Genomic DNA, 27,910 nt, shown 5'->3' on the forward strand with positions numbered 1-27,910 from the left:
ATCGTGGCCGAGGAGCAAGTTCGTTCGAAAGCTCGAGGGAATCGAATCGATAGAACTGGGTCGAGCTGTCCAGAGCGTTGCAGCATGGCCGAGCAGAATTGCAGTGCTCCCAACGAATCGAGTATCCACCCCCGAAGAGCGAAGACAAACCCAGGTGTGCACGTGTACTCACGTGAAATGTGTTCATTATAAATAGCGTCCCTCCACGCTCTTCCCTTAACGAGAGAGGACCCCTCTCGCGAACTTGGCGAGCTGAAGGCGAACACTAGGGACGAGAGAGGGCGAGATTCGGGGCTGAAGGAAGGATAGGTCGGATGTATAATTAGGCAGCGTTTGTAATTAGCGTAAATTGTTTCCCGGTAAGGGGGCTCGAGGATCTAATACCGAGCGGGAGGTGAAAACTATGATAAATTTAATATAACGCAATCCAGTTACCGAGCTCTCCACCGAGACACGGGGTGGGGGTTAATTAATAAAGCTGGAGAAGCGTGGAACGTGAAAGGGGTGACGGGCTGCGTTTGCGTGCCGTGACTGCGTGGGAGGGTTTAAGAGAAACTCGCGGGTGACTTGTATGGATAAATCTTTGGAGAGGTTATGATACGGTGAGCATAAAGGTGAGAGAGCTTGGACTAGGAATTCATTAGGAACGATACTAGAAATTATTGAAACTTTGTGAAGGTATAAGAATCCATGTTACTAATATACGCAGCTTAAAAAGCTTAAAGATAAATACTCATATCTAGAGGATCCTTAAATCCTCCCCAAGCGACAGAACCATGAGGTCTTCCCTAAGTAGCTAGAACAGACCCCATTCCCGAGGCACGCGAAGCCAATTCGTGCACCGAAATGGCCCCAGAAGCAGGTTAAGAAGTGAAGGGTAGGGAAACGTTAAAGCAACCGGAACGCAGGTGCGTGATCCACCCTCGAAAATATACTGTTATCCGCTTAACTTAGACACCGTCAAGACGGAAGCCGTCGCTGGCCCGCGTTATATACAGTCCAATAAAAACTTAGTTACCTCCTGTTGGAGAGCCAGCTCGAAAATGGTCCACCGTCGAGCGGAAGGGAACACCCTGGCGTGGAATCGAAACGAAACGAGATTGAACGGAATCCGCGGAGGTGAGGGAACAGTAGACGAAGGTTTTTAACAATTTTCCCGTGTGTCGTTATCGAAGCTGTGGTCAACGGCGCTGTAAGAACCCAGCTAACGGTAGGAGATGTCGTCTCGAGACAATAACGGCTACATGGGCCATCAAACGAGCTTCCGAATGGCGTAGCAAGGACTTCAGCAGCGCCATAACGCGAGACCTTCCTCCCTCCTATCGTGCCGGATACTGGGACGTATCCTTAACCAGGAGCTCTTGTCTCGGTGTCCTTTATGGGAGCTGAGGCAACGAGAATACTCTGTTCTCGGCTGAAAGAAACGTCTTCGACGAACTTTCTGACAATGAGAACGTGCTGTTTTGGCCTTTGGATTATATGTAAGTACTTAAAGAATGTTCTATTGTCTTGATGGTGGTAGAGGGGTCTATGTACCTAAGGGGAGTCTAGCTCTAGACCCTTAAACCCCTTAGTATAGCGTTTGCTCTAACTCTTGAACTATATATCCAATGAACAAACCCACGAAAGAACGGGAGAAGCAAATGAACAGCAGGCAATAACTCATCATCGAAGGAGAATGGCAGAGTGCACGGGTACCATGGTAATAACCTGCCCCTGGTAATAATAACATTTCTAGCCGAAGGTCCTTAATAACACGAGGATGACGCTAAACTAGGCAGACAAGCGTTAAGTCAGCGAGGTTGGCTACGGGGCAATATGAAGTCCGAGGCGGTAGAACTTCCGCAATATATACGGCGCGGTCGGAAATTAGAATCACCTTTCTTCGAAGGAAATTAAAAGTTACTCCGCGGGAAAGGAAGAGTTACGAAGCGGCTTAGGCGCCAGCTCGGCGTCCATTGAGCGAAATGAAGCTGAGACAGTGGAACCCGTTTCCCCGACGAAAAAAGATTAAGACGCGAGGGAGAGAGGGGGTGTCGAAAGTGGGAAGAGGAGAGTTTGGAGGAAGTCAAAGTTAAATAATTTTATAAAAGCTATCCTTGCAATTTTCCGCGTTGTGTGCGAAAGAGGTGAGAGAAGTTAAAATAATCTAGGGTCTTCGTATCCTCTCCAACCCCTAAACTCGCACAAGGACACAAAAGGTGACGATCGTGTCAGCGTTCACGTGTGGCGTTCACGTGTGGCGTAACACGTGCAGAATAATCACTCCGCCCACGGAGGCATATGCTCACTTGAGACGCATCACGAAAAGGCTGAAGGGCTCCGTGTGTTTTGGTTCGCCATCCAAGCAACCAACCCCGCCAGAGGGTGGCAGATTGTTTGATGGTTGATTGTCGCGCACCGCTTCGGGGGTCGTCTGATTGGGTCGCCGCGAAACATCTGCTGGCCTCCCGCGGGGCTCCACGACAATCATCCTGCGATCGCGAGGTAATACGCCGAAAGACATCTTCATGTGGGGGTGCGTTGAATGAGAAGGGAGAATACGTCGAATCGAGAGGAAAAAATCGAATAGAGGGTGTTTTTGGTTATAAACGATACATCGTGATTAGGTCTTCCAGCCTATTAACTCCTTAACACATACACACACAACCCATGCGTCACTTAAATATACCTATTCCATAGAATATAAATGTATACAGAATTTCTGAATTTTTGTATGGTAAATTTAACAAAAAATCAGAGTATCACAGGGCTCGAAGACTTAACAAATTTCGATCGAAGTATCCGCCACTAATCTCAAATAGATCGCTAACACCATATCGCGGAGAGTACAAATGGTAGTCGAAGGTTGGAGGAGGGATGAAAGGCAGCCGTATTGTGACAACGAATTAGAATGAAAAGCGACCCTCTTCCAACCGATAGGACTTTGTTCGGTCGACGACTTTCTGGGGACCTCTGCTCATTCCATGGCCGGTCGCTCGTGCGCGTCATCCACCTGAAGCGCACATAATCGCGGCCGAAAAGAGAGGAGGACCATTTCTGGCTTTTAAAAGCGACGGGGAACGAGCTCGACCGGACGATGGGAGGAGGGACTCGCAAAGGACGGAAAGGAAGAAGGGACTTTTACAAAACTCATCCATCCCCCAACCCTTTGCCGCGTAGAGACACTGATACCTACCGGCTGACGGTACCCACCTACAACCCGACGACAATGGATCCTTTGCGGGCAAAAAAGCGTAAAAAGAAAGGGGTAAGCGGGCCACAGGGGGAGGAGGGGGCAAAAGAGAGCGGTCCACCTCCGCGACGCCGGGGAATGAAAGAAAGAAGCGGCAATGATGAAAGCATTGTCCCTGCTCAACGGCTCTTCTGCGCGAGCCTTCGTGCCGCCCCGTCTCCTCCGCCTTCCACGGACCGCCAGCGCTTCTTCCTTTACCTACGATTCCTCCTTTCTATGAGATGACGTTTAAGATTATTTAAATACCGCCTTGGAAGCACGACCACGTTGGAAATAAATTCCTGGGGGACCAGGTTTAATAAAGATACAAAAGAAACTTCTCTAGCAAAAGATTTTAGAGGAAGGATTGTGACAATCTTCTGCACTTTTCAGATCTAGGTTAAATGTTCGAAGACGCAGTCTACTAGGAGAAGTTATCGATAATTAGGATGAAGATAATTGCTTGGTAAGTTGTATATGGATAGAACTTTGAGCTGGAATTTACTATGTTTGACTTTGTACAGATAAATGTTTCTACAGTGACAGGAGAGATAGATAAGATGAAAGGTGAGATATAGAAATAGTCTATAATTGTTCGAACTATTTTGCTCTTAGCTTCCCCGAGGATTAGAAGAACTTCAGCAGCCCCAATTCAGGAATGTAATTCGAGTAGCCGAGTGTTTGCGTGTCTTCGAGCCGATCGAAGGACCCTTGACTCGCCTCGCGTAATAACGCGATAATCTTCTCGCGCAAAACAAATAACAGGGGGTTCCCGCCCCTCGGCAACTCCAACCCTTTCACCGAAATAGAGAGAGCAATCCCCAATGATCGATCACAATCGGCTCCTTTCGTTCGAGGGCGTTCTTTGCAACGTCGACGCTCGCAGAGAATAGAGGATAGGTTATATCAAGGGTTTAGGGTTACAACCCCTACGCGTAGTCGGCGACGTTGTTATTCCTCGAGCGAAAACTATTTACAAAGTCGGAGCTAATGGCATCAAGAGATTTCGCTCCATATGCCCCTCTGTCGGGGAGAATTTCGCTCGTTACTGAGCCTCTCTCCTCGATATGACATTAGCGTACTGTTTCTAACTGGATCCATTCCGATCCCAGTGGCGTAAAATTCTGAGATCAAAGTATTTCTCATTTATAAGTTTCATTGAACAACTTTAGTACAAGAGGAAATTCGCTAGTAGAGGTAGTAGTAGTTGAGCTACTTTTAGAAAATTTATGAATACTTGAAGAAATTAAAGTCGATATATTTAAAGAGCTAGAGTTCTGTAAATAATTAAAGAGAAAACAGTAAATGAGTAGGTAATTCCTCTGATCAGTTTTTAGAAAGTGATATTAGTCTGTTAATATTAAGGTTTATGGATACTGAAACTTATGACAGTAGTTATCAATTGATACTTAACATGCTGTCAAGAACTCAGACTCCGAACAGTCTTCCTGCCTACGCCAGTGATAATACTCAATAACGAGCGCAAAGCTAACCGGACCAACGTGAGCAGTAGAGGAAGGGACAAATGCGCGTGTAGAGAGCCTAATGCAATAAAAGTTTGTCGAGTGGGTCGAAACGTATGCATATTGACCCGGTCAATCTCGTAACGCTACCGATCTTCCTCCTCCACATTTCTCTCCCCTCTACCATGCACTCTCTTCTGCGTAGGTGTGATCCATTGGAACGCATTTAACTCGATTTCCAGGACCAGTTTCGCGCCAGTAAAGACAGTAGTCTTTTCCAGCTCAAAATGCGAGGTGCTTACGAACTCTCTAAATATAGAAGCACAATGAACTACTGTGCACCTACTATTCCAAGGAAACCAGTATTGAACAATAGCTCATGAATACAAAGTTTCCATCGAGAATGGAGTTCAAGGATGCCGCCCAGATCCCGTGTCCCGACAACAACCCCTAAACCGTATCGACAACTCCCCGTTAACAAATCCCATTTCCAAGAGTCACTAGTGCTCGCGAAGAATTCGAGAGAGTCTGGTCGCTAGGTCTACGGAGCGGCGGGCTCATTGTGGGGACTTAATTGACCGGAAGCTCGACAATCCCAATCTCGAAACTACGACGGGTCCTGGAATCGTGGAACAACGTCGATCCACGAGCACACCCCTTTTCTCTCGACCTCGGTACCCCTTTCACTCGTGCACGCCCCCCTTTCCACCCTGTTTCCCCCGCTCGTCACGCGAACGCCTATTCTTCTCGCGTTCGCCACCCCCTGCCACCCCCGCAGACCCTCGGCGGATCGGGGTTCTTCTCCCTTTCGTACAACCGAGCGCGCGCAACGCGCACAAATGGAAAACGGATTGATTAATCGTAGTAATTACCGATCAGCCCCCGCTAATTAGATATCCGACTCCTGGCCACCCCACGGCCCCCAGAGGGTTTCCCTCCTCGCTACGGGACGCGGCAATGGTGGTGGTCCTACCGCCGAGGGGACTTTCCAGGCGGTCGACGGGGGTTGATGAGAAAGAGAGAGACTCCGAGGGTAGCGGAGAGGGTGGGAGCAAGGCTAAATGAGATTGTTACACGAAGCCAGCCAATGAGTCCGAATCACCGACGTGTACTACACGATTTCGGATTTCGTGGAGAGCGAATGCTCGTGGGGACGCGTTGCTTTCTGCCGTTTCTCTCCCGTGATATATCTTCCGGATTATCTTGTTGTTTTAACGACTGGCTAATAGACTTTTGCTCTCACCTCAATCCTGGGAGCAGTTAACTACACAGGAGGATGGGTAACTCTGATGAGGTTAAGGATAAAATTGAAGAGAGGGAAAATTGAGGGCCGAGTCGCTCATGTAAATTAGCTAGATTAATAATTCATCCCCGAACGATATGCATCGTCGAGACGCGACTACTGCGAGTATCCAAAGCGTCGCGACCACGACGTGGATCAAGCTTGACGCGGGCTCGTTTGTACGTTGCCAGAGAGCAGGTGATGCCAGGGCCCGTAAGTCAGCCGGGTGTGCGGTGTCACCGGTGTGTTGTGCTCGTATCGCGTCACTCCATCACCTCTCGCGGCTCTTTCTTGCCCCGCTGACGCGCCTTATACGGCTGTTCCAAGATTTTCGACTCGGCTGAGCGTGAGCTACCCGGGCTTCGGTTACCCTCCAGAATTTCAGAAGCGACAGTGCAACGATCCCGTGTGCCCCTTGGTATCATCGTCACGGATCGAAATCTCTTGTGATCTACCGAAAAGCGAGCATGACCCAATACGTGAACTTTTGAAGCGTATTTGTAGCTGTCAGGTGAAGCCAAGGAAGTCACATTTTCGAGAAGTTCCAAGTTAGTACTCTCAACTGATATTTTTTGCTGTACTGAAAATTCTTCAATTCCTGAAACCTGCGTCTACGAGTTGTGCAATTAATTTATACTCTAATTATAAAGGATATCAATTCGTGAGTTACTTATATGTGCTACGTTTCCTTTTGAGAAAGGAAAACACCCTGACTAGAGATATAACTAAAAAATAGTCTAGCTATCAATAACAGAAAAGACCAAGTAACCCCAGGACAATCCACTAATCACAGGAAAGACGAATCTCACCCAATAGCATCATCGAGAAAGCAAGCTCTCCGAGCTCTCGAGCCATTACCGAAACCGACGGAAGCTCCTATTCCCCATAACAACGGTCTCGCTCCGCCGGAACGAGCTCATTTGCGGCAAGTCGACTGTTCTCTCGCTCACGGCTAATCGAACGCCCTAATCTTCATCGGATTCGAATCCAATCGCTCCTTACTCGGAATGCAAACGACTTTGCCCGCGTTTCCAGCATCACGAGCCACCCCTAGAGGCTGACCCTTCCTCAGCCCGAAAGGTTACCAAAAAGAGAACACCATCCGCCACGAAACAAAAGATACGGCACATAATCATCGGAGGGTCGAAGTCAAGGAGCCAGTATTCAATTACCGTGTCTTATTCAACGAAACCCGTTGCCGCCAGCGAGCGACAGGATGATTTAGCGGCCATCATTCCGTCCCACTGACAGCAGGCGCGCGGGAGAGCGCACGAGCCACGTGAACGTTTTCGTGGAACACGTAAAAGAGATTAGTTCGGCCGCACAAGTGACGTTTAACGGTCGTTGCGCTCAAAACTGCGACATCCACGCGGTGCAACAATATTTGCGAAGGTGGCCCGTCGACTCTCGGCGGCGGAGGGAAGGAAGGGAGGATATTAACATCCGGTCCAGGGGATTTACGGCCCCATTCACGTGGCTCCCGAGTCTCGGACGATTTTGTAAAACGAAATGTCTCGTTAGCAAGTCGGTTACAGGCGGACGAGCGCGTGCACGTATGCGTATGCGTTCATAACGCGCGCGCGAGAGAACCCGTGGACTGCGCCGCGGTTTTACAGCGGTCTAAATTACCCGGCCGACATACAGTTATGATGTTAACGATCCGCTCGAGAAGTCGATGGAACGGGCGAGGGCTGTTGGTCAGTCGATTTTGCGGGGTGACTGGAGAAATTCTTCAACTTTCGAAGCAGGGATTGGGTCATAGAAATTGTAGCAGTTTCAGAATAGCAATAGTTCTGATATTTTGGAGGATGTCACAAATTCTGTGTTACGCTTCTCAAGTGAATTCAATCCTCAATCCTTGAAAAGTGTTCATTAGACCAATGCAAATAGTTCAGTGAAAAATAGAGAGACGGAACACGAAGGGTTAAAGATTTGATTCACCTATTCCTCGTGAAGAATTAAAGTACTCAGCGCTGTATTTTTTAAAAATTGAGTGATTCTACTTATCGCTGTATCTGCTAATGAAGACCTGAGGGGACGTGAAAATTTGAGGTATCGCTCTTCAGGAATAGCAAGAAACACTGCACTCCCCGATAAACAGCCAGTACCCAGTCTTTCGGTAATAATCGCATCAGGTTCGTTAGTGTCATCGATAATGTTCTTAACGTCGGCAGGTGACGAGACGTAAACGGGTGTATACCTGTTACGAAAGGAAATCGCGCGATCTGATCGGCCAAATGGTCGTGGCTAAATAAAAAATCAATATCGTCAGAGTTCTCCGTCAGCGACGGAGTTCCAAGGCGAATGGGGAGTGCGTGGTCGGGTGCCAAGCTCTCTTTTTCCCCTTCTTGGAGCGAACGAGTCGGGTCGGAGGACGGTAAATTTCGTCCGGTGATTAAGCGTCGTCTCGGGGGCTTAAGCGAAATCGCTCTTCGTCTCCGTTAACATCGAAATCCTCTTAAGACACCGGGCTGCCGCGGCGGCGGTGCAGCTGTAAGTGATAAAATTATTTCGACCTCCGCTCAAATAGAGCAAATCGGAGAGCGCAGAGGGTAGAAGCGCCCGCGAAGAAAAACACCGCGGGGACCGACGACTTGACGACTTTGGGGGGAGGAATCGCGGGAATAAATGGCCTGGCTCGATAAAATTACTTCGGACGCGGAGAAAGGAAGCTACACGGGGTTAAAGGTCATCGTTGCGCAGAAAGGGACTTCGTGAAGCTAATTGCCTCTAATTCATCGGCAAGTGTAATTTCACGTATATCTTGTGCTCAGTTTTTAACCAAAGAATTCAGAAATTCTAATTCCGTCTTCTAAGAAATCTCAAATCACAACCAATTCAATTAAAATTTGTTTGTTTTAGATACTTACCTAACTCAAAGATTCTGATTTGAAATTTCGTCGAGGGAGGGATGATCAGATGCCACGCAAGAGATAAAAGAAGCAGCGAAGATGACGCTCGGAGGAATTGCGCAATGTCTCGAACATTCGCGCTGTACACGTGTCGTCGGGGATGAACGGGCTGATAAAATTATTTCGAGAGCGAGACTCGAATAGTTGCGCGCCGGGCGGTGGCGAAAAACGGCGTCAGCGCGGGGAGGCGTCGACGAAATGGACGGCCTAAGCGATAAAATTATTTCGACTGCAGCTCAAATAGAGTAAATCGCGGATTCGTGCGCGAAGAAAAACGCGGTGAACGCGACGCCGAGATAAACGGCCTAAGTGGCAGCTACCACACGACCGCCTGTCACACGTGGGTCGAGAGGGCCACGACTGGAGGGAGGGGGGTGGGCGAGCCGATAAATAACCTCTGCTTTATTAGCCTGGCTGCCAACGGTGGAGGGAGGCTGGCTAAATTAGCAAGAATATTAGTACACATTCGTGCTACCCGGTCGCTCGTGTTGCAAGACGCTGACGCGTTCAGAGAAAGTAGCAACGTATCATGTTTGACAAAATGAAGAGTTTTGTCACCTTTTTCTTTAAAGCAAAAATTTTAAGTTACGAATTTTAAACGAGAATTTCTGTGTATTTTTAATGCTACTTTTGGCTCATCTTTTAAAGATTCTTTAGTACCTATAAATAATGCCAGTCCACAGAATTACCTAAACTTCGATCAATCTTAAATTAAACAAGTGGCTTTCCAAAAAAGACAGCCTCGAATCGCAAAAGGAATTGAACTCGTGAAAAGATCTGTCCATAAAACAGACGAGATTCCTCTTGAAATCGTTCGAAAGCGGTTTCATCCCCGCCGTGAGTAACCGAGGCGCAGTGTACACTGCTTCTGCGAAGGGTTACACACGGTAACAAGCTGGCAACGGTTCTAACTACTGTCCAGGTTGATATATGTGACGGAAAATTGTGGGCGAATGTAGAGAGAAAGTGAGCGAAAGCGAGACAGACCGAGGGAGACAGGAGGCAGCGGAGAAAACGAACCAGGGCGAAGGAATAAAGAAGGGCGACGCGAGGGGATGCGAGAAGGTGGTCGGGGAAGGGCAGAGACAGACTTCTTCCACGTAGGCGGGAGGAGCTATTTTATTTACGAATTATTTCATTTGTCCCCGGGTATTCTAATTAGACCAGCTATTTCTAACGTCGGGCAGCTTCGTCGACGTCGTCCCTGAACGCAGACCCCGTCCGAGGTTACGTTCAACAGAACGGTGCAACGGCCACGCTCTAATTGCATTACGGAAACATGAGTTTCCCCCGGCGAAATATATCACGAAACTTATCGCGCCACGAAGAAATTGCCGCGGCTCTCGCATGCACTTCGGCGCAAGTGCAAGCCTCGTAAGCTCCGGGGCCCGCCTACGCGCGCCCTTATACCTGCCCACCCACGCCAGGCATACATCACGACCCGCACTTTCGGTGCGCGCGAAAAAAAATCACCGTTTCTTTCCTGCTTCGAAGCGACTTCGTCGCGAAAACTTGGAGAAAATTCGAGGGATCTTTTTCTTTAGCATAGTTTAGTATACTTTCTGTATAAGTTTACTGTAAGACTATAGTAATACTAGTAATGGATAAATTAAATTTTCTTAGAACACCATATACGTATAACATATCTCGATTAAACCACTGCCCAACTGTCTCCGTCTCGGCATACCTTGGAAACCACCCTCGGGATTCAGTAAAGCGTTGATCGATACCGATATAATGAAGCGATCTCGGAACACGAACAAAAGACAGTAGCGGTCTAATTTCAGAAGGATCAGTCCCAGCGACGAGAAGTTATGTGGTACTAATTTGCGCGTGGGCACGGATTACGGGGTGGTTAATTACGAGACCGAACGCGAGGGAAACGTGTCAGTGGTATGGACAGACACGGCCGAGGAAATATTGGAGGCACAGGGTGGCGCGTAAACACGAAGCCTTGCCAAAAATTCCGCGACGGAATCGGATTCGTTGTGTTGCGGCCGCGACGACGCAATTAACACCGTTCGGAGGACGCGCGGGACGCGGGGGCGCAATTATCGTGGCATCGCGTGGGCGTCGTCGGAGCGCCGAACGAGAAATAAATATTACGCGGTGGGCATTCGAAAAATCCCGCGCGCTGGAGGCCTCCTTAAACTTGATTTGTGCTCAATTACCGCGCTCTTCTTCGTGCCTCTGCCTTCACGCACCCCTCACCCCCTCTATCGCATCCCCGAAGCACGCTCTTGTTACAAGACGACGAGCTAACGGACGCTCGCGAACGTCGCGACGATTTTATTTATACGCGCGCTCTGCTAACCACCCGCGTCTCCGTGGCGTCGCGATGCAACGCGCACAGACGCTGCGACCAACCGCGACGGGGAGAAACGGACGGCAATTCGTTTCGCATTTTATATCCGGCCGCGGGAAGGTTGCTGATTCGCCCTCGCGAAGATTATTTCGATTTTACTGGGCGATGGGTGAACTTCGAGATGAGTCTGTTCTGCGAATGAAGAGTTTTTTGAAGGGTATTTTTGGACAGTTTTAGAAAAAGCAAAATTTTGGTAAACGAGAAGAAAATTAGAATATATGATTTTGAATTTGAATCTCAAAGAGTATATGAAGATTGCGGGAAAAATAAAAAACTTAAGCTATATTTTATTAACTAATCACACATTAGTAGAACTGATTTTACTCGGTGCTGGGATTAAATGTGGTTTTGTGATCAACGAAAAAGCATTTCTCCCCTGTGTTCATGATATATTTTCTAAGGGAGTTAATACCCAAGTTATTTGTAGAATCAATAGAACGCTTGAATAAGTAAAAGGAGTAGAATGAGGAGCACTAGAGGTACGAGAAGCAAAGTTTCGTCGGCCAGGGTTTTCCCAGAACTTGTACAGTGGCGGAAGGGATGAAAGGGGTGGCTCTACTCCGACGCTTAAACATCACGGTAAACAGGGGCTGCTGTAATTCGGATGCTGGCGCAGGTGCTACGCGGAAACATCTATCAAGATAGCGAGATACGAGCGAGGGGAGCATCCTCTGCAAAGAGAAAGCAGCCGAGGGGGCGGAATGGTGGATCAACTCGAAGAAACGGAGGATTTCACGGGACAGGACGCACTAAGCTTCCAACCAGTCCTCCTCTCTCTGCCTCATCTTAACCCTTTTCGCTTGGATACCGGATCACCAGGGAATTAACTTTTCTCTACGACGTGCGACTCTTCGAGGAGCTCAGCGATATTTCCCGAGGCAGTGTAGATCAGTTTTTCGACAAACACATTGAGAAAAGTAATTTCGTTACGAAGTTGCAGAGAAAGATGGCTTGAGAAAGGTTTGAGGTACTTGAATATTGCATTGTAAATAACAAATTCCCAGATATAGAAAATTCCTTGTAACAGAAACTATGCTCGTGTTCTGATTATTATAATTTATTTTTCCTAGAACTTGCTTCACCATGCAAATTTATACTTACTATTCTAACATATACCTATTTTCTTCTGAGCTCCTCAATTCTTAACCATTTCCACAACTAGCAGAATAAATAATTCGTCGCTCAATAAGAACTCGAGAACAGATAATCTATATAAACCTGCATCAGTAAGAGGAGCCATCGTTCCCAAGAGAAACTAAAAGCACCGTGCACCATGAACTTAATCCTGGCCTCCATAAACAGCAGTCGAACGATTAACCGTATGATTATGAATCACAGGAGGAGCAGAAGCAGCAACTTATTAATTGCGACCGTTCCAACCGGCAAATTGCCACAACGTAACGCGGACGGCCATAAAATGTAAGACCGCTATCAGCCTCGAATCTCGGCTATATTACTCTTTTATTCGAGCCTCGTTTACTCTAAAAATACACTTGGAGGACCGAGTACATTAATGACAACCGCTCAGCAATCGTAAATCCGCGATTGGCGATGCAGGTGCTAGCAAAGAACAGACTTCAGTCCGCCAGAAGTCGATATTGAACTAAACCATGTATCGCTACCTCGCAACACATTCGAGACAAGAGCCGGGTATCCTAGCACTTAGCCTATCTATCGGGCCCACTTCGAAATTTCTCAAGCACCAGTGAACACTGTATCGCGCTCTGTCCGCGCACCTGCAGCCGCGTTCTAAGCGAATGCAACCACCTACGAGCTCGCTTTAACCTGTTCGCTATCCACCGACTCCATTCGTGTCGTGCAAAAATCCCGTCCAAGGCACGTGTACGGTCTCGAAGCATGCCAAGAGGGCCGCGGTGTCTCGCATTACCCACTATCGCCTTTATGGCGAACGGAACCGAAAATCTCGCTCAGGTACACGCGCTCCGTGAGTGCGTTTATCGGTAGCGTCAAAACTCCGCGGAATTTACGGGTATTCCAGCATCGATACGCGGTCAAGTCGCAATAGGAGAAGGAGGGATAAAGCAAGAGTGGAAATCGGCAAGGGAGACCGTCTCCTTCCCTCCTCGTCGACGGCCCAGATACGAAAATCGTAAAGTCGCTACATAATAACAGCTAGTATAATCCGGTACGGCACTTCGCGCCGAGATTAAAGGTGCATAAAGCGGGACTGGTGTAAACATTTTACAAGTTGCTCTCGCCTACCTGACTGCCAAGCGTGCCACACCGCGGACGAGATATTATTTTAAACGTCTCGTTACGTCGCTGCCGGCCAACGTTCGACGCCGTCACGGTTTTATTCCGTCGCCTCGCGGGAATTATTGCCGCGAGTCGCGCGTGTGGTCCACCATTCCTCTTTTACGGAGTTGAAAAAAGTTGTGCTAGTCACCCAGGGTTTAGTAGCCGAGAGTGGTAGTCGGTAGATCGTTAAGGTTTATGGCCGGGAGAAAGTCGAATGCCAATAATGATTGGGATTGTTACGTGGGAAACCATGCGAGAGGCGAAATTGGGGAATGTCTGTGGGAGATATGCGAAATGTTTGGTCGTAAATATGAGCAAGGCTTGTCTGCTACAGTGTTTCTCTTTGGGTTGATAGGTCTATTTTCGTGCTGTCGTTAATGTCGGAGAAGTGGTCGAAGCCTTGTGTTTGAAAGAGGTAAGAAGACTGTCGATGGGTTGGAGCTGAGGCTATGAATATCCTTAGGTGGAGATGACTAAGGGGAAATCTATAGCTTATTGGGTAATTATAAATAGATACGTGCCACAATTGAAAGCAAAGAAATTACGTCAAAAATTAGGGAAAATCTGAAATTCCTACTTAGAGCAGAAGTACCCTTCAAGTCTATACAAATACCCTAGTATTATCAAATCTGTATACTTAACTACTATCTGTATACTTATATACTTCATTCTTTCAAATCCTTACTCCACAAATAAATACCAAAATAAATCTCCCTTTCCGATCACTTATATCAAATTCCTGTCCACTCGGTTCACCTCGATCTCCTCAAAATCTTTTAGTTTTATCGATCTGGTCGCAACGAGAAAATCCATTGAAATGGCAACTTTATCTTCGACAGGGGGCACGCCAGGAATTCCGCGCACCGAACAATGCCTGGTGTCTTGGCAGGGGGGACAGGTGTCGCGGGAATTTCGAAACGGGGCGCAGCGGTGCGTGCCTTGGGGCGTTGTTCCTCGTATTTCGCGTGATCGGTGCGCTGAAATGATCAGGTTGTCGCAACGTCGACGGGCCGCGGCACGGTTCGTTTCGTTTGACGGACGAGAGTAATTTCAGCGTGTTCGGGATCCGCGAATCGCGCGCGAGCGCTCCTCGCAACTGGGCCGACGTGGAAAAAGTTTCAGCCGGCCACGCACCTCGCCAACAGATAACACGTTGGAGAACCTGTCGTTGCTGCGACTGGCTTTCATCAATCCTCTGACGCCGCTCTGACGTCGAATTTCCCGTTGTCGCGCGAAATCGATCGCTGGATGATAATTACCGTGTCACGCGCGAGTTGCAAATGACTGCGTGTTGCCGGGAGACATTTCGAGTAATTGGAGATCTTGAGACATGTTTCCGGAGGAGTATTTTGTGGAGAGGAATTGAGTGTTCCTGCGTGACCAACTTTGAAGCTCTGTTGGACAGTGAAGAGCTCTTTAATTAAGATTTTGTAAGAGCTTTCGTGGAAACATGTTATTCATTACATTCTTTTTAGCGCAATTTTGTGTGGAACAGATTTAAGGTAAGCCAAAGTAAAACAGGTTGAGTTTAATCAAGTCAGGCCCAGCCAGGTCTAAAAATCTGAGGATTCTAGTTATCCTTCCCCCACCGAGAACTGGTTTATTTAAATCTCGAGACAACATTCTCAAGACAACCATTTTTCAAGAGGTACATTCCACAGTTTCATTCTAGTCTTGTAAAGTACTCAGTCTTGTACTTCAATAGTACCTACTTAAATAGTTTACACCTCGTCAGATGGATATAGCCTAACATTTCACTATTTATAGAAGCATTATCGAAATATATTATATTGTTAAACTATAAAACAGGTTTTTACGAGCCTCTCGGAATACGAAGACCCAGGGAATACTTGGAATACTTTTGCCGATGTTCTAGTCGATCGTGCATGCAGTTGTAAATGTTGTAAGTGAGCGGTACTCACCAGTTGTTGACTTGGAGGATCGTTAACCCCGTGTCCTGTGCCAGCTGCTTCTTCTGGTCTTCCGATGGGTACGGATGCTGCAACAGATAAGAAAACAGTAACATTAGCAGAACTCTTTAAACACTATTAAACAACTCTTCCGCCACAGTATTTCAAAATAACTGCTATCTGATCTACAGAATCCTTCTCTCTAAATCCAATAACACTTCCACAGCAACACCTTCATGTTGCACATTGCAGCAGGAATATTCGATCGAATCCTCGCGTGAGCATCGTATTATTTACGACGACATCGTTCGAAGAGGAAAACCTCATTTCCCTCACAGTCTGTGCTTTTAAACAATTTATCGACTGATTTATGGCGTAACAGGTAAGTGCACAGAGCGCATAGATGCAACGGAGAACTTTTATCTGCGCGACAGCAGCCGAGCGTATTACAGACGCCGCGTCGTCTGGACCTACACCTGTGAAATATTATTTATTACTCGGCAACAACAACAAAATACAGGGAGAAAAAAGAGTGGGCGAAGCTGTCGGTAGGGGAGAACAGGGGAGGACAGGGGAGGGAAGGACAAAGCGGGATAAAAAGCGCTTCTATATACACTGGGACGAGCGAGCGTTTTATCGCGGTGTTGCATCGGCGCAGATGCGCTCCTGCACCGACGACGATCCGTCCTCGATGCTCGTATTGGCTTTCACGAAAGACAGACTTTACGAGGGTCCATCGAAGATATACGAGAGAAAGGTCAGTCGTGGACAGCGTCGGCGGGTACGAGCCTCGGATAAGCGGTTTACAAGATAATCTTTACGCTCGCGAATTATTGAAGGAAATCGGCGGATACGCGATAAAATTGCTAAAACTGCGTGCTTACAATGTCGACGGTGGAATAAGAGAGATTTAGTAGCCGCTAGGAAAGTCGCAACAATGTTGTAAATCCGCTGTAGGCGTTGCTGTAAATTATTTTCTCGCGACACTTCACGATTTCCTTCCTTTTGCTGGATAACTCGTCCCCTAACGGTAACGCGGATCTTCAGCGATGAGAATCGTTCGATATCAGAGGATGTTTACGACAATTGTAGTCTGTAGAAAGTCTTGGCTGTCTACGAGAGATCTGCTTCAGTTCCACGAGGAAATATCGCGGGTGACATTGGCAACGGCTCAAAGTCGAACGCTGCCGCGGCCGCGAAACTGGAGCTAGATGCATAAATGATGCACTCCTCGGTTGTTCCATCGGTCTTGCCGCGCGAGTCCATAAATTCGTGTATAAATCTCATCGTTCTTCCAGGGAAGTTACTGCTCGCATTAATTTCGCACTTGCGGCAAGAGGATCCCGCCGCTCCGATGGGTGCCAAGGAGCGGCAAGACGAACGACCCGCGTCCGCAAACTTGCGTGCGCGCGGATCAAAACACGTGTATGAAATTTCTTTGTTTGTGGATCGCGTTAATCTACTTGTTGCGTCGCGTCTAATCATTGCTTTTGCGTGTCTGAAATTGCACTCGGATCGTTTAAAATAGAGTAATGTGACTTGACCGAAGATTAAACTTACATATTTCACTTTTAAACAGTGTTGCTTGAAGAATCGCGTGATTTTGCAATTAGGTATAATTCTTGTCGAACTGACCAAGTAATTTAGAACAAATATAGTGATTGTTTTCAGGGAATTACTAGCATACAATTCTTCGTGGTTTAATGGATGACAAACTCGCGGACTCTGAGGAACGTTAAAAGAGTTACACACGCGATCCATTGATAATTCTGTTAATTCCATTACGTGCTTCGCGAAACGCCGATCCCGCGGGGGCGATGCCGTGTGCATCTTAATTTCGATCTGTTATTAGTTCCCATTGCGATATTAAAGTCACGTAATTGTCGTTGAGCGAGCAAATCTCTCGTAACGCATGCAGACTGTAAAATTATAAGCATCGAGGGCAAGTAATAACTCTAAAACAAAAGGGGCACAATATTTCCCATTTTCCAAAAACCAAGTCCATAATCTGCTTTTGTATTTAAAGATGATCAACCATAAAATTTCAGTCACCCACTAATTCTACTTTTCCTGAACAAATACCTATAGTTCGATATCTATTACTAAAATTCAACCTTATTTCAAATTTCTACTAGTCAGTGACACCATATACCACTTCAGTCGCATAGTAATCGCGTCACAATCGTCCATGCTTCGACAGCATGCCATTTCCTTCAGCGATAAGCAAAGGAATATCTTACCGTGAATTTTCTCAACGCACAACGACGTCGGTCGATTAAATCAGGCCGGTTACGCGAGACCGACCGCCGCGACACGCTCGATTATAATTCACGGCCACGATACGCGGGTCGCATTAAATTCGACGTAAAATCGGGGGTCCCGAGAACCGATGCCAAGCCGAGCGCGAGCGACGCGAGAGGATCCGGCTGCGCATAAAAGCCCGCGGCTGCACCGCAAGCGGCCGAACCGCATCATATTTTTACATAATTAGCACGTGGCGCTCGCGGTATTACGTTCCACGTACACAGCTCCCCTTCCACTTCCCTCCCCTGCCCGTCCTCCGTCGCCACCCCCTGCTCGTTACTTTTTGCCGAAGCCTGCGGTATTTTTGGAAACCGCCGTAGCCCGCAGATCCCTCCGCGCGCCTCCCCCCCTCCCTCGTCCTGTATATCATGTTTCTTGGAGGCGAGCCACGGTATACGTGCACACCAGAAGCGGTGGCTTCATGTCCTGCCTCCCCCTCCTGTGTCCCCCCCGCGCCCTCGCCGCAACGCGAAAGCCCATTGTGCAGGCCGTGTATACGCGATCCAAGCGATTCTTATCCTAATTAAATCGGCCGAGAGCATTGTCTGGGCGTAGAGTTTCTATCGGATCTCGCCCCGACTACCTAGCGTTCCCTGCGTGTAACGTCATATCGAGGGATGGTAGAGGGAGGCTCGAGACGCAGCTGACTACTGCTGGGGCGGATTTGACGCGAATCGATCGTCGATTTGGAACTCCAGGAAGAGATTCCTGATGATGAATACCTGGAGGATCGTGGTTCGAGTGTATCGAAATTTATCTAGAGCTCAAAGGTTGGGACAGAGAGACGTAAATGTGACTTTTAATTTGGTTTGAGCGAGGATATGGGATGGGATGCAAGCGTGTTGTGTAAAGTGTCTCCTTCGCAGGTCCGAAGAGCTTGTACTTTCCCCTCGAACTGGTTCGTTGGTGTATGCATAAAACAATCAAGATAATTGTTGAAGCTACAACAGGGACCTGGCTGGCTGACTGCTTTCCACCCTCTTCTGGAATCGAGCTAGCTGCCGGAACGGAAGTAGAAGGGACAAAGAGGGAAAGAGAGAAAGCAGTAGCTATCCAATTACATTGAAAACAATAGTCTTAAGTGCTCGCGGCGGTCCGTCCTGAGCTGCCCCCGCCCGACCCCTACGCGACCCACGAGGGTCGTCCACCCCCTCGCGCCACCCATGACAATGCACAAGTTTGACTCGGTAAAAGTATTATCGCTAGAAAGTTGCAGGTAACGCTCCTGCGAATTGACTGAATCTTGCTGGCCATCTCTTAATTAAGGAATGGAACGTGCGGGGGTGGCTGATAGCGATAAGGGTGTGTTAAGAATGGCCGCAAGTATTCTAGGGCTTTTTTAACCCCTCAGCTGACATTAGTATTAGGATGTCTGTATTATAATACGGTGGGAGCATTAAGATAAGTTGCATTTTCAATAAATTTGGAATTATATTTTCATTGAAAACTACAATGTAAAATTTATATTTTAAATATGTAGACATAAGTAGACGACATGGACAAAAGATCTTTCATTCGCCAGACAACAGCTTCAATTTAATTTCTCCAAATCAGTCTCCCCAGGTTCACTATTAGCGACTGTCACCCACGTTATCAGCCTCCCACGTTTCTCCTGGGAAAGACTCTTCACTGGGAAGCAAATGGAATGCCTAGTGGAAAGCGACTGAGAGAGGCACAGACGACCGAATCGGAATAAAAGAAACAGAGACGCGGAATTGCCGAGGCGGATGACTCGAGTCAGCGGCCAAACAAGCGATAGAATGAAAACGAGCGATAAAAAGACAATATGAAAACCATTTGCGCTCGGTCGACGGCTGGGGTAGAAACGAGCCAGGCGGAAGCCGGGCTAAGTGTGTAAATGAGTCCGTAGTTTAGCCCGATTGCCTCGAGACGACCTCTTTTCGCGGTACGCTAACCTCATCCACGAGCCTGTACCTTGATAGCGGCCAACGACGACGTAGCTAAAATAACCGTGGCCCTTTTGGGGAGCGAGCCGCTCCCTAAGACAATTCTCAAGACAATGAGATCGTTCGTGACCCAAATTCAAATCAGTACAAACCGGCGAAGCGTGAAGCATCTTTTTTCCACCGACAGAAAAAAGTCACGAACGGAAGGAGAAACAGGTCGGCATCCACAGGTGTGTGCAATTGAGGTCTTGGTCCCCCACGATTATCTCGAGATAAATAAAGTGGAATTTAAGCTACCGATGTCAAAGCTTCTTGCCCGTGAACGGTGATGGATTATCAGAGGCACTACTCGAAAGATGAGAAGCACCAGGTCCGATGTTGGAACAAATCGGTCCTCGCGTCAGCGTAATTGAAGGATCACGCCGTAAAGCTCTACAACACGAGGCAAACGGTCTCGATTAGACCATTCGCGCTCGCTTCCGTCGAGCATTGGAACGCCAACGTGAAATAGGAATAAAACGAATTTCAATGACTATTAATATTCAATGTGCGCGCATTAGTATCTCGCGATGTTTCAACCTGCAACCTGTTTCTCACCGACTCCAGTCGATAAATCATAGGAAAAGCGGGGAGATCGAAGAAAGTCAGGTTATTAATCGGCGCCGATAAGCGATCGACTGGTTCCCGCGGAATCGGCGAAGTCGACGATAACGACACCCCCGCGACGGCTGCCTCCTCTTGATCGTGCCAATTGCGCACGTACACTCGTTACGATCCAGCGGGACGATACAGATAGCGGCTGTCAGGGGAGGGAACCGCCACCCTTCACCCTCCCCTCGTCTCAACACTACCCACGCAGCGATCGACGATCTCGCTACGTGGCCGCGAGCACGACAATTTGCTGGCTTCGATGCTGCGTCAGGTTCGTCGATGTCGAATGGGCGGTCTCGCCGTCGGACCTCGCTTCCTCTCTTCGTGTCCTCCGACTCGTTCCGGGGTCCCCCTCGATGCGCCAGGCTTCCACGGTGCCGAATGACACGTCGATGACGACCGCTGCTGACTCCGACTAACGAGCGGGGCGTTTGGGGCGTGGGAGCCACCAGAGATCGCGCCTCGTCATCACGCGCCTCGATTCCGCCCTCGAGCCCACAGGACGAGCGCGAAAGGACGAGTTACAGCTACGTGGGACTCTTGGAGTTCATCTGTTTGCGAGGTGTCGGTTCAGGAAACGATTTTTTAAGGTGGGTGGTGGTGACGAAAGAGGGAGGTTGAGAGGAGGGTGGGGAAGATTGAAGGTGATGATGAGTCCTGGTTTTTAAGGGTTTTAGAAATGGAAAGGATTTATGACGTTGTTTACTAGGGAGGTATCTATGCTTTTTCTAAGAAGTATGTGTAAAATAATACTGATTATCAGAGAAGCTTATTTTGTCCAAATTGCCAAGCCACTGTGCAGTTATCAACAGCAATTCTGGTCATTTTTCTCAAACCTAAGAAGCTTTTGAATCAAATTGAAACCACGATAGGACGAAAGAAAGCTCAAGTACCAAGATTAATTCAGATTTGTCTGAACACTAGCCGATCGTCAATCAGTGAAATTGCCCGTGCCGCCCAGTTTTGACATAGGATCAGGGGCCTCCCTTCCCTGATGCGAAAACGAAGACTGGGAAATGGCGAGAAGGGGCAGAGGAGACAAAATGAGCGACGTCAGCGCGTCAGTCATCCCTAATACCTTCATTCCGACTGTCTCCTTCCGTCGGTGGATATAGCTACATAAGGCATTTCCATGAGCGGGCATAACTTCGTCATCGCCTCGGAGGTTATTCAATTTCGGTGTTAAAATCCTTTAATGTGCCGTTATTGCAGGTTGAAGTGGAGGGAGGGCGTGGGCGGTCTGGCGGGGGTAATGGCTGCGGCACGTCGAAAGGACTTCCACGGGATTTCCTTTAAGAGGAGAGGATCGCCTGCGCGAAGATTCGAGCCGGCTGGATATTACGAAACGTCCTGTCCTCACAATGGAGACGCCAGCCATCGTCCCTGACCCCTGAACCGAGGAATAACGAGCCTGGAAATACTCGAATTACCGCCTATCGTCTCCGTGGATCTCGCCATGAACGCGCACGTTAATAAATCGATAGGTTCGAAGCGTCGCTGGTAGGAGCACCGATCGCGGCATCCAAGCGTTCCAGTCGCGCTGTCATTGCGACGTGTCCCACGAATGCGTGGCACTGATTAGAATCGAGCATCGGTGGATGCATTCCCGACTGCGCCGAACGAAGACACGCCACGTCCCTTTCGGTGTAATTACAGACGAAACACAATGGAATGTATGGAGGTATGCGCGAGGACGCGCCTGCAGCTATTCGTGGCAAGCTCGAACGATACGAGATAAGCCGAGCCCAAAGATGGTATGCCGCCGCGATGTCGACTCGCTCGTGGAACAGCACGACGACGACGGGAACCGGGCAAACGCGGAGCTCCATCTGCCAGATAGATATCGGTCGCTGAATCTGCCTCGTCACCGCACCGGGTTCGCTCTGCGTTCGATAATCGGCTATTCGCTGCGTTCCCCATGGCGGAAAAATCTGCATCGTGACTTTTCTCATAGGGTAACAAAAACTCCTACTATTCTTTCGATTACACATACATGCATGTGGAATTTCTTTTTAAATTCCTCTGAGTAGCTAAGAGAGATCAGGACCCATGTAAATTAATCTCTGCCTCACCGAAACCCATCCCCAAGCTCCAACTTTCAGTAGAAATCTCAAGTACGAACCCCAAAAATGTTTCCCAGCTCTCTTAGACTAAAGCCCTAGTTTCTGATTTCCCCCTAGAAGGAAAGGCAGACAGATCGAGGGTTTCGACTTAGAAATCGATGCGAATTGGTACAAGCGACCTGCAGGGCGTGGTCGAACCGGGTCTCTGTGACACGGCCACCTCAATCACCGTGCGACGCCCAGGCCTGTCATTATCACGCGACCCTGTCTACCATGGGGTCTGCTCATACACCCGGAGGAACATCGAGGCTGTCTGTCCGCGTGGTAGTCGGCGTGGACTGCCTTGTTCACGTGTGTCCGAGATCTCCCACGATCCGAAGCGTGCGATCGTCGTGGCTTAGAGCTCGAAGGGTGCGTAAGGAGGCTAGGAGCGTGGCGACGCGACACACCTACCTCATTGTGTCCTTCGAGGTAGCGTTAGCTTCCAACAAGGGGAGGAGGATCTTAGGGGGGGTTCAATCGTCGCTAGGACCGATGACCGTTGACCTCGGCTACTGACCCGGCTTTGTCTCCCAATTTCATTGATTAGGCCTCGCTCAGCGCCACAAGGATCGTCCAGGGGCCGTCTCGGGCTGATTGGACCGTGCTAATGAAACGACTGACGGTTACTCTCGACTAATCTCGCGCGGAGGGGGACTCCGAGGATCCACGACACTCGCGATTAACTGGCTGCCTGACGACTCGAGGAACTATCTATTGCGATTTCAGCTGCGAGGAATAGGAGAAGCTGCACTTCAATTTTAACGTCAGTTTGCTAAAAATAGGTTCAGCTTTACCTCTCAATTGTATAATAAAATACCTCACGAAATAATAATAAAATATAATCGATCCATAAGGTTTCTTATCCAGATCTCCAATACTTATTCCCTTTAATAAAAAGCTGGATCCCCAAATATAGAGACCTACAACATCATCGACGCGAGCATCGTCAAAGTTCTCTCTCCCCCTTTTTCCTCGCCACGTCAATCGGAACCTCGCCTCGTGACTTGTGGGAATCGGGATAATTATAACGTTTCCGTTCAGTTTAGACACGGGGACGGGCTCGGAGGGAGCGTAATAACGAAACCTCCTCCTCTTTCAAACGGTCCCCCGGGCGGCAATTCCACGCTCATGCTCGCGCCGCTACCCAGCAATCATCCCCAGTCAGTCTTTCAGTCAGTTTCGTTGCTATTTAATTATCCATTTAAAGCGTATAATCTTCTGGTACGGGCCGCGGCGCGGCGATTCCCTCGCCCGTGCGCGCTCTCGATCCTCACCGAGGCGACGGGAAACGCGAGGAAACGCGAGGAAACGCGGGTTTCCAGGCGGAACGTGGGACCGCGGTCGTGCACGCGAGCTAAGAGCGAGGGACGGTCGCTGGTATCGGCGCATCGGTATCGGTAAACGGAACAGGCCGAGATAAGGCGGTAGGCAACATTGTTGCGAAACCGTGGCCGGTTTCCAGGCACCAGCTACGTGATACGTCGCCGTTTTCGCGAAGGTGATTTACTGGGGCTTTACGATTAGAGGCGCCTCGTTTTGCAGCGCCGTCAGATACAAGTATCTACGCGGATAGATATTCCCGAGGACGAGGCGTTGCATTTTCATGAAGACACGAGTTGCAAATTCGCGCGCTCGAACGGAACGTGGCGCTCGTTAATGGCTAATTTATCCTCTGCTCCGTACCCTAGCTTTGACACTATCCTCCCCGCGTGACTTTTACGCTATCGCGCTATTTATCTGTTAATGCGCTCGTTTATGCACGCCGCGGTACCATATTACTCTGCCGCTTCTATGTGGATGGAAGTTGCAGGAGTTTTCCCACGAAATAAAAAATACAATACTGTACTCGAACTTTAGATCGCCTGTGCATAAACAAGGAGAAATTATTTCCCGCGGCGAAGGTGTCCCTTATTTTGCAAGCTTCCAGGGCCATTTTTTACGCGGCAAAGAAGGGGGGAAAAAAAGGAGAAATAATTGGACTACGCCGGAGATGGTGGAATATGGACGGCAACAGGAAGCGTGGGAGTTCGGCGTATATACGCGTCGTTGTTGGCAGCGCGGGAATGGCCGTCCTCGTCGTTACCGGTATCGGTAACAAGGATACGGTTCGCGCTGAGGGCCATTTCGTTCCAAGGTTTACTGTCCCGTACGAAGCTTCGACGCGGTGGCGAGATAAAGAGGGAGGTAGATTAGAATCGACGCGGATCGCGAAGTGTTCCTCCTCTCTAACCCGACGTCCGGCTCGATGCGAACGCTACACGCTGAGATCGTAATTTAGATGATTATACGATACCTCTGGTATTTACACCGTGAACCAGCGAAAAATGCCGGAAATTACGGGGCGAACCACCCTCGATGACCGACGTCTGCACCTCGAATTATCTTATGATGTGCAAAAAATACTCTATCATGGTTACATTTGTTGCAAAGTTTAAACAAGATAATTCATTCTGTAAGGGACCTGTAGAAAAATTCAGAATTGAGATTGGCTAAGTTAATACTTTGATTGTCATGCTAAATTCAGTGATTCTAACTTTGAGAGAAACTCTTTTTATCTATTTTCACATTTATTATATAGTGATCCTATTTCTTTAGTAAATATCACTATCATTTTTTGCTGGTGTCACGTATAATCTTGAAAATTAATGTCATCGATAATCACACAAAATTTCTCACCCACTTATGGTGGTAACACGGTAGTCAGTCTTCTGATCACTCCAAAAATGACTTGCACTTCAAGGAAGCCTACCCCGACGAAGAAACAAAAGTAGACCGATCAACCCTCCGTGTCACTCCGCGCTCGCAATGCATAGATTCTAAAGAAACACGCTGGGTCTCCTCTGGGCTCCCTTATCCAGCCTAACCCCGTCGCAGGCCCATATAAACGAAATAGCTGTTAGGTGATATTGGGATACGACGTGTTGCGGGGGCATCGATATATATTTCCGGCGTTCCCCGTCGCTCTGAGCGATCCGAACGCGTAGGCGGATGCTCCATGCAGCCGAGGAGGAGACGCGTGGCGGGACGAGGGTTGGCCAGACCCTTCCCACGTTTAGTGTCAATTTATTCGGGATTCCCGAGATTCCCGAGGCTTTGCCGAGCGCGATCAGCCCCGCCCGTTTGCATAATATTGTATTTATTTCGTCTTGTAACCTCGTGCGCCAGGCAACCCCTTTCCGCAGCCCTCGCAGGGGTGTGACTTCGTTTAGTCGTCGGGCTCCGTGCGAATGGCGTCATATACGCGAGCCCCGAAATGGGCTATACGGGTTACAAGGAGATCCACGAGACCATCCTTCCCCAGCTCGCTTCTTTTTTGCATCCGACACACCCCCTTCCCTGTTTTATTAGCTCGTGTTCGAGGGAGCAATTTGGCTCGTATAATACCCGATCGCCCAGCAACATTTTCATTTCCCACGGTAATCCCTTCGGCTTTCTTGACGCCGTTGGTTTCTTAAAAGAAACTACGAACAGGATGCGATGGATTATTGAACAGCTTCTGCTACGACGTGTCCTCGAGGTAAAATAGAAGTGATGTTTCTGTGATACTGTCTGGTCGAGTTTACCGCCTAATAGAGTGGTAACCAGTTGCTTAGAGGAGATAGCAATCGGTATGCAGAACCTGGGGATAAGGATACGAAAATAGATACGACAGAAACATCTAGTAAATATGTTACCGGATGATTAATAATCGTGACGAATGTTCACTTAGACGGTCGAGTAAATCAGAGGGGAAGGTAGATATCTCGCGATTACAGATCGCCGCGCGAATGTAGACGGCGGTGGTACTTTTCCCTTGGCAGGGCCTAAAACGTGACAGCGGTCGTCGTGTGCTTGCAATTTTTCTTTTCCTCCGTGCAAACTCGGCCACGATCCCCGATGACGTAGCGGAACGTTGAGAACGTACTTGAGAAAACACCTACCTGACAATGTTAATGTTGCCGACCACGACAGCGGCCGGAATTATTGAAGCCGAGGCAACGGCGTGGCTCCAGCGATAAAGAATGACAGGAGGCGGCCGTTATCGCTCGTTCCTTTCATGAATAAGCACGCAAACATTCGTATCCATCGCGAGGAGCGGCCGTGCTCGATAAGCCGAATCGCTAAAGTCGGACGGCCCCGTTATCGGCCGTATCGCGAGCGTGCCGTATTAATTTGAATATTTAGCCGCGCACCGTTTCATAGCTTGCACGGCCGAACAATTTTTTTCCCCCTTCTTTATGCTCTACCTTAATTCCTAAGCCCCCATGTTTCCTCTCCGCGAGAGAATGCTGGCTGTAATGTCTCCATTGATTGGAGGAACTGAAGCTTTTGGTTTTGAGGGTTGTACGACATTTTAGTGGGATGTAAGGGTATTGAGGTAGATGTACACAATTTTGCAAATTTGATTGAAAAAATTTTACGCTAGCATTTTTAATATTTTTGTGTAAATTTTTCTCTATGTGAGAAGCTTGGGAAATTCACTAAATCGATGTGTAAAAAAATTCTATAAAGTTCCAAAAATTAGCACAGAGAAATTCTGCAAATACATCTCTATACCTTAAAATATGGGACTCTGAGAGTTTGAGAGAACTGAAATCTTTAATAGACTACTCTCTGATAATAGTCCAGATTCCTATAGACACTAACGAAGTAACTTTACCTAATCTACATTAACAGTACACTACTTCCAGCTCCACTCGAAACCAAATTGCCACATAATTTCAATCCTGAAATCCGACAGCGATCCTGTAGAACGAACAGTCGTTCGTGATCGTAGCTGCGAGAGTAGCGCATTATAGAGCCACGCTGGCTGTGGTAACAAGGAACAGGACGCAACGAAAACGAGCGATCATAAAATACAATATTCATAATGAGGACGTCGGTCACGGATCGAAATGGCGGTGCAGAGGCAGTCGGTGCACACGATGCATCGCGGGGGCGGCGGTGCATCGATAACCGGCGCGTCGAAGAGTTTGAGTGATTGACGCGATCGGATGGAACAGATCGTGATGCACGCGGAGAAAAGTGTTGACCGCTCGTTCCGGACGAACATACGCGGCCCAGCCGACCCATTGACAGCTGCATAACGCTTTCAAACAAATAGGAACAAATTCCTCTGTCTCGTTCTCTCTCGGTCGGGATGCATTTTTAAAGCTCGCTCCGTGTACGGTAATAAATATCACCAACCACGGGTATCTCTGGCCTCGTGAATGAAGCGCGCGTTTTTAAGACATTTATGTGTGACTGATACGTAACACTGAGTTTCGACCCACGAGTTATCATGTTTGAAACTGAAGAGAAAATCTATGAGATTATTTCTGGAATAGATTTCTAATTAATATTTAGATTTTAACTGTTTGTGGGCTCTGATGCTGGATTACTTGAATACGTGAATTTCCATTCACTTTTTTCTTTCATAATTAGGAATTTGCCAACCACCTCGCAGAATTGCTGTTAGCTAAGCAAAATTATACGAACCGCACGGAATTGATCCATCGTGGTCAGATAGGAAGCACCTGGGAAACGTGTGAGCGGATGCAACGCGAGTCAGAGCTCGGA

At 48.2% G+C, this 27,910-nt stretch overlaps 1 protein-coding gene across 3 annotated transcripts in view; it reads right to left on the reverse strand.

Annotated features, from left to right (window-relative positions):
* The window catches only part of Hth (Meis homeobox homothorax), a 392,475-nt gene that overhangs the window by 73,895 nt on the left and 290,670 nt on the right, over positions 1-27,910 (reverse strand). For all 3 annotated transcript variants that reach the window (XM_076379358.1, XM_076379359.1, XM_076379357.1), the window contains one exon: positions 15,418-15,494. In XM_076379358.1, coding sequence (XP_076235473.1) covers positions 15,418-15,494 — 77 coding nt within the window. The remainder of the gene's footprint in view (positions 1-15,417; positions 15,495-27,910) is intronic.

The sequence above is a fragment of the Calliopsis andreniformis genome, chromosome 5 (assembly GCF_051401765.1).
Source record: "Calliopsis andreniformis isolate RMS-2024a chromosome 5, iyCalAndr_principal, whole genome shotgun sequence".
In the NCBI taxonomy this organism is placed as follows: Eukaryota; Metazoa; Arthropoda; class Insecta; order Hymenoptera; family Andrenidae; genus Calliopsis; species Calliopsis andreniformis.